This window comes from Hydra viridissima, unplaced genomic scaffold (genome assembly GCF_058129835.1).
Source record: "Hydra viridissima isolate aposymbiotic clone 2 unplaced genomic scaffold, HvirCarnegie_v1 scaffold_8, whole genome shotgun sequence".
Taxonomy (NCBI): Eukaryota; Metazoa; Cnidaria; class Hydrozoa; order Anthoathecata; family Hydridae; genus Hydra; species Hydra viridissima.
In genome coordinates, this window is record NW_028324307.1 from 1,059,123 (window position 1) to 1,069,858 (window position 10,736).

The 10,736-nt window shown below is 28.0% G+C and overlaps 1 protein-coding gene across 4 annotated transcripts; it reads left to right on the forward strand.

Moving 5' to 3' along the window:
- Positions 1–644: 644 nt before the first annotated feature.
- LOC145186656 (iron-sulfur clusters transporter ABCB7, mitochondrial-like) lies at positions 645–10,736 on the forward strand. Of its 4 annotated transcripts, none has more exons than XM_090095154.1 (14): positions 645–978; positions 3,025–3,078; positions 3,233–3,430; positions 3,670–3,793; positions 4,501–4,687; positions 6,345–6,426; positions 6,692–6,780; positions 7,749–7,836; positions 8,126–8,300; positions 8,598–8,755; positions 9,133–9,302; positions 9,825–9,954; positions 10,028–10,303; positions 10,425–10,736. In XM_090095154.1, exons 1-14 carry the CDS (start codon positions 925–927, stop codon positions 10,638–10,640), a joined length of 2,001 nt encoding a protein of 666 aa, XP_089951280.1. In that variant the 5' UTR covers positions 645–924; the 3' UTR covers positions 10,641–10,736. The 4 variants fall into 4 exon arrangements, with proteins under 4 accessions (XP_089951280.1, XP_089951281.1, XP_089951282.1 ...); XM_090095155.1 differs by having other exon boundaries at positions 829–978; positions 6,692–6,940; positions 7,510–7,836; XM_090095156.1 differs by lacking the exons at positions 645–978; positions 3,025–3,078; positions 3,233–3,430; ... (1 more) ...; positions 4,501–4,687; positions 6,345–6,426 and having other exon boundaries at positions 7,710–7,836.

Sequence of the window (10,736 nt, forward strand, 5' to 3'; positions counted from 1 at the left end):
TGGGAAGTGAAACAATGGTTTTAAAAATGAAAGGTGGAGAGTAAAACTCTCTGAAAGCAATCCTTTTGGTGATGGTCACGCAACCGATATTTTACATCTTCATGTAACAAATATCCTGTTCCTCTGTGTCTATTAAACACTTCCTACCCATCTTTGCAAAGATACTCGTTCAAACAGGCTATCATAAGGTGCTCTTTTGGTTCTCCAAACTCTTTTGCCACCCGATTTCTAGACATATCACTATATAATATAGCTATTATGTACACTATCACTATATAATATAGCTACACTATCACTATATATTATAGCTACTAAATGCTATAGCTACTATGAACACTTTGTCCTGTTATGTCATTTTTGAAGTTTTTTTCTTTTGTGCGCCGTGAGTTATTGCTTTAAGTAGTTTTTAAGTTAAATAATGCGAGCATTTTAGATAAAATCTTACTGTGCTAATATTCGTTATATTATCTTGAATATACAGTTGAACTCACGTAATTCGATTCCTCCAGGGGTCTCAAAATAGGTTCGAACTACATGAGTTTTTGAATAGTAGGAGTTCGAATTACGTGAGTTCAACTGAATCTATAGCAGTGCGTATCAAGTACTTAGTACCATGACTTTAAAAGATAAAAATTGCGCGACACCGTCGCTGGAGCAATAGCCTTTTTTGGTTTACTCAGACTTTTAGGTCGCTTTGGTTTGTGTTTTTAGTTCGGTTCGTTCCTTATAGGTTTGGTTTTTTTTTCCATTTGTACTTGTTTCTAAATATGGTCAGTAAATTGCACGAGAAGGATTCGGCTATAAAACTTTAACGTTACATAACCGTCCGTCCAAAATTTCTTAATGACATTACAGTAACTAGCTGGCCTCTCTACACTTTCGATTCGTTTAAAAGCAAGAATTAGTGCACTATAGCTGCAAGTAATGCTGAGTAGTTGCAGTAGACATGGCTTAAAATTTCGAATCAATGGTTTTAAGGTAAAAAAATATTATTAGGTTTTGTTCCATGACCCTATTCTTACGAATAGAGTTATACAAAGCAGTAATATTATTTACGTTGTGAATAACTCATTAATTATGCAGCGTATTGTTTTAAAAATTGGGAATGCATAATATTTTTATTCAAAACAGTATTTTCAGTAAACTTTCTCTCTTGTGCTGCATCCATTACAATATTATGTGTAGAGCTTGGTTACAATTTATACTGACTTAGAAGTTCTTGCACTGCATGTTTGTTGATTAAACAGACATGCAGTGTAAGAATTTCTAAGGTCAGTATAAAAAGATCTTTTTGTCAATATTGAAGAATTTGGAAAGACTTTTGTACAGCTAAGTCAGTCACCTTTAATTGTCCATTGGGATGGAAAGCTGATGAAATGTTGATGATGTCACTGGAAAAAAGTTTTGAAATAACTGTACTGGTGTCAAAAATGGTGCAAGAATCCTTATTGAGAAAATGTTGGCATTTGATTGTTAAACTTAGCCATATACTTAAGTATTATATTCTAGGGATTTCTTCAAGTCAGATAGAATATTTAAATTAATCTGGTGCAAAGCTCCTGGCTAGATGGGTAACCAAAGTTATCTATTGCTTAAAATTTATCTTTTCAGAGACAATTTTAAATTGACTTCTAAAGAGAACAAAAACCTTGCTGCATTTTTGCTTGTTTACTTGTCTTTGTATTCAAAGGCTTATATTGTTAGTACAAAGGCAAGCAATGTACCTGTTACTAATTTGTATCTATGTCAACAAACCAAGCAATATGCAAGTCTGAACAAGGCTGTCTCTGGAGCAGCTATTAAAAAATGCCAGTGCCATTTGTACTAAGATGTACTTGATCTTGTAACTCTATCCTCTATCCTGATTTTGTACCTCTATCCTTGTTTTCTGAGAAGCTCCCATTTGAAGAGAAAAAAAAAATACCAAAGTTGAAATCTGCTGGCATAGATTGGAATAAACGAAGAAATAAATTAAAGAACAGTAATAAACTCAAGAAAATAGAAAGTTTCACCAAAATTTCTGGAAGTCAAAAATATTGTTAATTAATTGGAAGTTGTCAATGTTTCTTCTGTCTGTATAGATGATTTAATGTCAGCATTCATTAATTGATCACAAAAATAAAAAATAAAAAGAAATGCAATGTCTTGCAATTGTTAAAGATAGGAAGGTAGGAAGGATCATGTTGTTAAAAGTTGAAAACCTACTTTTTTTAGTCATACTTTAGTTGTAACTAAAACTATTTATTTGATTGTATTTTATTGTTTTAATCTCAAATATTTTCCTATTGAAAATCAATTAAATTTTCAGGTCCTTTCAGCTGCTTCTAATACATCAGAGCTCAATTTTAAATGCTGCCTATAATCTCATGAATCTGCTACAGCCATGCTTTTTTTTGCTTAGGATTTTTTTGCTTTCCGTAGTTCAATGTTTTACAAAACATCTACAAAAATTTAAAACATATTTAGCAATAATTCATAAAGTAATTATTTGTTATACGTGAGACAAAAAACAAGCGATGAGGTGTTTAAGTGAGAAAAAATTACAAAATATTTAGCAATAATTCATAAAGTAATTATTTGTTATATGTAAGACAAAAAATAATTATAATGAGGTGTTTAAGTGAGAAAATAAGTTATAAACCATCCAGATATCCCATCAATCAATTTCTAAAATTAAAGTTTCTAAATATCTATTAAATAATGTTTCCAAATAATTTGTTAAATTTAATTTCAGCAGTTTAAATTTTTTCTCTTTTTTTAATAACTGCATTTATTTATTATAAAATGTATTCTTTTACATACATAAATATATTTTTGTGTATATATATTTTATACACATGTAAATTTCAGCTATATTTATTTTAACTTTGATTTATTAATGAGTAATATCTTATTCTGAAATGATAGACTATTAGGATTGATAAAAAAAAAAAAAAAAAAATGTTCAAGAGATTAGTATGTCCAAAAGTTTTTCTTATCTTTATTAAAGACAATTATATAGTGAAGATCTTTTTTTTTAATTAGACTCTACCTGCACAAAAATGTCTGTATTTTAAAGATCAGCATGAAAAAAAAAAGGTTTGTATGACAATCAAAATTATTATGAAAATCAGCTGTTTTACTTATTTTATGTTGAATGAAGTAGGTTATTAGTAATATTGAAAAAGGAGTATATATTTTCCAAGTTAAATTTTATTAATTCAATTAACTCTGTTAATTTTGCTTTGTTCAGCATTTTCTCATAAAAAAAGAGTCATTCGAGTCGAGATTTATCCATGGAGTTGCAAGTAATGTTACTGATGTAAAGATAGAAAAAAAAGTTGATGTATACAAAGTCATCCAGACACTTTTAACTCATGTGTGGCCCAAAAATGAACCAAAGTTAAAAGCAAGAGTTCTTACTGCTGCCGGTTTCCTTTTTGGGGCCAAGGTTTGTTTAAGTTTATCAATTTATTTTAAAATTTTTCTTGCTGTATATACATACATATATACATACATACATACATACATATATACATACATACATACATACATACATACATACATACATACATACATACATACATACATACATACATACATACATACATACATACATACATACATACATACATACATACATACATTTTCTAATTTTATTCTAATTTTGAAATTTTTTCTTTCATGCAGTTGTTAAATGTTCAAGTACCATTTTTGTTCAAGTACACTGTTGATTACTTGAATGATACTCCTTTGGTTATTAATGATGTAGAAACGGCTGTTGTTTCAACAGTGACTGCTTTGATATTAGGATGTAAGTTATACTTTTTTTTGATGTGTTTCTTTTATCATCTTAACATATTTAACATTAATAACTAAATTTTCTATTCGTAGCTATACTTACCATGAATAACTGTTTACCATTATTATTGTTATGGTTTTCATGCTTTTTATACTTCAAAATCAGATCATGTTGCTCATTGACTTTTTTTAAATCAATGTTATTATGTTAAATTAAATAAAAATTTTTTATAGTGTCAGTTTATTGCAGCTAGGTCATCATATTGTATTGTGCCCTTTTTTGTATTCTAAAGTATTTTTAAGATTAGTTGATGATTATGCAGAAATGCACTAGAAGGACTACTCATAATGGTTGAAAATGACTTATAGTTTTATTAAAGAAGTTTTATTTAAATGTTATTCTTTTGTTTTTGAAAAAAGATTAACTACTTATCATTTAATCAATAATTTTAAACTGTAAGTTACAGAAAAATTTAATATTTCTTGTGGAGAAAATCTGTAGGAGTATACTAACCATTTTAGTTTCATGATAAAAACTCATGTTTATAGATGCATTAGTTTCCATTTTGTGTTTTTATTTTTTACTTTTGTTTTTGCTGACTTTGACTAATAATAAGAAATTGTTATTAGAAGTAGCTCACTTTCTTTCCTCTTTACATGATTATTTACATGACTCTGCTCAAAATGGTATATCCAATATTTTACCTTTTCTGTATTTAGATGGAGCAGCTCGAACTGGGGCATCTTTGTGCAATGAAATGAGGAATGCTGTGTTTGCACAAGTTTCTCAAAATTCAATTCGAAATGTTTCTCGTGAAACATTTATGCATCTTCATAATCTTGATTTAAGTTATCATCTTTCAAGACAGACTGGTATGCTATCAAAAGCTATTGATCGAGGAACAAGGTAGTGTTTTTGAAGAAATTAATCACTCTATTTTTATGATATTATGAGTGTTTGAAAATTTTTGCAAAATCATTATTGTGGGGCATGGGAGAGGAAGGTGGTAGCAGTATTGCTGTTAAGGGGCTTTCTCCTAAAAGGTTTTGTTTCATAGAAGTAATAAAAAAATTATCTTCCTCAAAAAAAAAAAAAAAAAGGGTAATTATCCTAATTTTGAAAAGTTTTTTTCATCTTTGTATAAAAAAAGAAAATTATTTTGCATATTTTTAGCATGTATATTTGCTTAAAGAACTCATTAGTTATATATCAAAAGTGTCCTGACACTTTTAAATGTCATCTCCATAGTAGCTTTTTTCTAAGCGTCTTTTATGTATCATAATTGTTTTTTTGTCATGAAATCTCATAAAAAATAAATATAATAAAATAAAAATATGTTTAGACATTCACCTAAAGGTCTATTTTACATGTAATGCTCAAATATAATTTGATCAAATAAAAACAAAAAATTTCAAATATATCTAAAGTTAGCCTTGTTACAGTCATTATAATTTCTTTATTGATCATAGTTGCTGTTCATTTTGTGTCTGTAAGAGTTTCATCCTAGTGTTAGCAGGTTTGCAACTTGATTTTGATGTTAACTTATGCCCTCAGTTGATTTGTGACTTGTACCTGGAATTCTATAATCTAATAGTGTAAATGTGCTTAGACTCCAGGTAGAAAAATATGTTTAAAAATTTGTTTACACTAGAAATTTCTTAATCATTTAAAAAAGTGTATTTTATAATTAGGTTTCACAATCAAAGTATTTAGCCAACAGCATTATATGAGAGTGTTGGTAAAAATTGATTTCCGGGTTTTTCAAATTTACTCATATTAAAACATTTATAAATAATCAGAACTAGGACAGAAGCACAAAGGAAAATAAATCCTTAGAAAAGGAATCCTTTGCTGAGGAAGGCCATAATTTGATAGTCTTAGCCAGAAGGAGATGAGGTGAATAAAATGTGCAACCATTGAGTGATGAAGATAAATGTTTGGATTGAAACAATATAAACTTTTTCAAAATGTTTTACCATTACACAAATAATCTTGAATTTTTATACAGATAAATTTAAATATAATTAGTCTTTTAACTCCCTAATTTCTTTTCCAATATGTTTGACATTGATCTCTTGATTGACAGCTTTCATGTTTGGACTTTCTTCAAGCTAGAACCAAACCCTCTTCTTAATTATAAAACCTAAACATGAGTCTCCAGTAAATGGAGTTGCCAGAAACAGGTTGGATAGAGCAGTGGTAGGGATATTTCTATGATTTGAACCCCTCACCTCTTGCATTTAATGTAACATAACTATATTCATAAAATGGCAAACATTTAGGTTCAACCTTTTGGTTATTATGAATGAAGAAGAATTTTCAATAAAATGATGCTTTTTGGGTATATCAAAATATTACTAATTGATGGCTATCATGAACCATTATAGTAAAGAATATAAAGTTAATCAAAAATATTATACAAATATTCAGGTATCATGAAAAAGCAGCATGAAATTATGCTTGAGCACTAAAGATAATATACTTACAAATACTTTTTTAAATGGTTGTTAAATGATTTTTTTTTAATGAAAAAATAGTTTTGAAAATTTTATTTTTTTTTTAGTGGAATTGCCTTTTTTCTAAATGCTTTGGTCTTCAATATTTTCCCTACAATTTTTGAAGTGTCGCTTGTCAGCGGAATACTTGTAAGAAATTTAAGTTTTAATGTATGGTGTTTGTAAAGTATATATGTAGTATGTAGTAAATATAGTATGTATATATATATATATATATATATATATATATATATATATATATATATATATATATATATATATATATATATATATATATATATATATATATATATATATATATATATATATATATATATATATATAGTAAAATAATAATTGTTTGAGTTCAACAATAAGAATGATTAGTTTTTTCATTTAAATTCCCTTGCTTTAGGCATGGAGCTGTGGATGGCCTTTTACAGTTACTGCTTTATCATGTATTAGTGTGTATGCTGCATTTACATTCTCTGTTACTCAATGGAGGTGTGTATCATTCAGTTAGTTAATCAGCTAAAATAATTCACTTTTGTTGAAAACGATTGTAACAATTCATTTCAAATGAGATATAAGTTTTTCACTATTATAAAATTTCAGAAAAAAATGCTACCTGCTCTTCCCGAAGAAACCCTTTGGTAGGATGAAAGTATATACCTTCCTGATTAAAAAGCAGTAAAAATTGAAATGATCCGTTTATATCCAAGAAAAAAAAATTGAAGTTGAATTTATCTATGAACACACAAATGAAAAATGATAGATTTTTTTGCATTTTTACAGTAAAGATAAATAACAATATATAACAATATAAGATTGTTCAGATTTTCCAGGAAAGGGCAGTCACATGTAATGAAGGGTTGCACAATAAGTTTTTCTAATTGAATTTTCTAGGAAAAGGCATAGATTTTTTACATCTTTGTTTATACATTTTTGTAATTGCTGTTTTTGTGTCATTCATGATTCAAAATATGATATTAAGCAAGAACACTCGAAGAACACAGAAATTTCGTCTTTTTCTTGTGTTTTCAAAAGTGTGAGCCACAAATAACACAGTTTATTAGGAAGAAACATTATTATGAATGCTGTAAAAATGCAAATAAACACTGACTGTTTACCTATCATGTTTACCTTATAAAAATTCAACTTCAATTTTTTTTCTTGGATTTTTTTTCTTGGATTTCTTGGAATTCATTTCAATTTTTACTGTTTTTTAATCAGGAAGGTATATACTTTCATCCTACCAAAGGGTTTCTTTGGGTAGAGTAAGTTGCATTTTTTCTGAAATTTTATAATAGTGGTTTTTCAGGTTGTTGAAATTTATCAGTCAAATAAATAGTTTTTTTAACTTACATTAGCTCTTTAAAATACATATGAAATTGCTTAACATTTACTACTCAATATTTTCTGGTGATTCAAAGGTTAGTTTCTGAAAGATGGTTGGTTTATTTGTAACACAGGACAAAATTTCGTGTTCAGATGAATAAAGCTGATAATGAAGCTGGTGTTAGAGCTATGGATTCCTTACTAAATTATGAAACAGTTAAAGTATGTGTTAGCTATACTTTTTTTTAAAAAAAAAAGCTTTAAAAAGATAAAAAAAGTACTGTTTTTGCACTTTTTAAAACACTAAGGTCCTAATAAATGTATGATTTAAAACAGTAAAGTTTTCTTGAAGTAACCAAGTTTTCTCAGTTATAATCAGGAAAAATTACAATAAAAAATTCTTTTAAATTCTAATACATATGTTATTAAATCTCAATGGGTGACTTATTTTGTTAATATGTATAAATATTTGTATATTTAATAAATAAACTTCACACTTTTTGTTTTACAGTACTTCAATAATGAAAAGTTTGAAACAGATCAATTTGATAAACTTCTCAAGAAGTATCAAGATGCCTCTTTAAAGACAGCCAGTTCACTAGCTTTTCTGAATTTCGGTCAAAACTTGATTTTTTCAACAGCACTTACTGCTGTAATGCTGATGGCCAGTCAATCTATTGTTCAAGGTTGTTGTTGCTTTTGTTTTGTTTTTTTTTTTGTATTTTTTTTCCATCACAATCAAAACTTTAGTATATTTAAATAGTATTATAAAGTTCATGATAAAAATCTGATGGTTTAATCTAATCATTCTATCATTTATCAAATATGAACAAAAGACTTCATTATAAGAATTTTTTTTTTATCAAATATGTACGAAAGACTTCATTATATGAATTTTACTTGAATTTTGATCTTTACTTGCAGTATTATTGATGTAAGTTATGAACAACTATGCTTTTTTAATGCTCTTATTTTTTATTCAGGATCTATGACAGTCGGAGATTTAGTAATGGTTAATGGTCTATTATTCCAGCTAACAATACCATTAAATTTTCTTGGTACAGTGTATCGGGATCTGCGTCAAGCCATTGTTGACATGCAGAGTATGTTTACACTGATGGAAATAAAGAGTAAAGTTATAGTGAGTTTTTGTTATTAATAATTTAATCATCAAGAAAATATTTTGCAATTTGCAAAGAAGAGTTTGTTTCATACATTTTAATGTTTACTATGATCTTGAATGTTTTGTTTTTTAGTTTAAACTTGTCTATTAAATGTATATGTTTTTTTTTTTGTTTTTTTTTTTACATATAAATTTGATTGAATTAAAAAAATATTTAGCTGCATTCAATAGTGTGTAACCATATGTTCGTTGCATTCAATATTGTGCAAGCATATATTAGGATTTACATGTTTAAAATGTATTATTCTTATGAAATGTAATGGTTTAGATGGAGAAAAAACTTTTTTCCTCCATGATTCATTATCCACTTTTGTTTGAATCTTTTTTGTTTTCAGGAGAACCCTAAAGCTGTTCCGCTGCTTCTCTCAAAAGATAACCACAATGATATTACTTTTGAGAATATTTGTTTCCAGTATCCTAACAATGGGCCCATTATATTTAAAGATCTATCTTTTGTTATCAAATCTGGGAAGAAAACAGCAATTGTTGGGGGCAGTGGATCTGGGTAATCTATTTTATGTGTGTATGCATTGGTCAAGTTTTTTTTTTTCTATGTTTATCACAAATAAAAGTTGCACCACGTTCACTTTCATTTCACTTTCATTATGAAAGGTTTGCCTTTTCAAGTATTATCATGTATATATAGTTTTGTAATTTTTTTTGTGCTATTTACAAATAATTTCTATTAAGCCTGACATAAATTCATGATAAGGAAACAAAACAATATAAAAATATACATTATGTTAAATGTTGCACCTATATACTTCTGGCATGGACCCCACAATGTTTAACATTTTTTGTCCCCCTCTGTATTCGCAAAAAAACGTTGGTTTTGATAAATAGATTTTATTTGGTTGAATATTCGAATTTATCTTATTGAGGAAAAATAGCTTTTTATATTTTTGCTAAAGTTAAAAGTAATTGGTGATTGGTCAAAACGAGGTAAACTAAGTATTTTAAAAAAACCCTTAGATTAAAATGTTCACATAAATTATAAAAAATTTTTTATTTTTATTTTTTTTTTTAGAAAATCTACTGTCGTTCGTTTACTATACCGGTTTTTTGACCCAGATGACGGGAAAATATTAATTGGTCAACAAAATATTAAAGATTTTACTTTAGAATCATTACGCAGGAATATCGGCATCGTTCCACAAGTGAGAGAAATTTTCTAGTGTACTTCATGAGATAATTTGAAAAATGTTTTTTAAAATGATTCATCTTTTTAAGGATCAGGTATTGTTTCATGACACTATATTTTACAATATTCAATATGGACGTGTTTCTGCAACTGCCGATGAAGTTTATGCAGCTGCTAAGATGGCTGACATTCATGAATCTGTTTTGCGTATGCCTAAAGGTTACGACACTCCAGTTGGAGAGCGTGGTTTGATGTTATCTGGAGGTGAAAAACAGAGAGTAGCGATTGCTCGGGCTGTACTTAAAACACCCCCTATACTTGTTTATGACGAAGCTACGTCGTCTTTAGATTCTATTACCGAAAAGGTATTTTTGATTTCTGTAAATTGTCGTATTTCTATGTTATAATTTTTTATTATTTCTTTGTAGTTTTTATAGCATGATGGTTTTTTTTTTAAGGTTCCATGTTTCTTTTACTAAACTTTAGAACATACTTGCGTCTCTTCAATTGGTCGCAAAAGATCGTACTTCTTTATTTATCGCACACCGTTTGTCAACGATCACAGATGCTGACGAAATCTTAGTGATAGGCGACAAAAAGGTCGCGGAGCGAGGAACTCACAGAGAACTTCTAGCAAATTCGAACTCTTTCTACTCTTATTTATGGCACAAACAGCACGATGTTTCGACATTAATGCCGTGATGAAGTTCTGAAAAAAATATTTTTTTACGAGATGTTTTTGTGGGTTATTTATAAATTAATTTTGAGTTGAGATTAAAAAATTTTACAAGCTTTTTA

What these genes read in the sequence shown, in the direction of transcription:
- LOC145186656 (XM_090095154.1), top strand. Translation starts at nt 925, where the DNA reads ATGCTGAGTAGTTGCAGTAGACATGGCTTAAAATTTCGAATCAATGGT. An exon ending in CGCTTGTCAGCGGAATACTT is followed by an intron (nt 6,427 to 6,691) that starts GTAAGAAATTTA and finishes CCCTTGCTTTAG; the next exon opens with GCATGGAGCTGTGGATGGCC. An exon ending in GTTGGGGGCAGTGGATCTGG is followed by an intron (nt 9,303 to 9,824) that starts GTAATCTATTTT and finishes TTTTTTTTTTAG; the next exon opens with AAAATCTACTGTCGTTCGTT.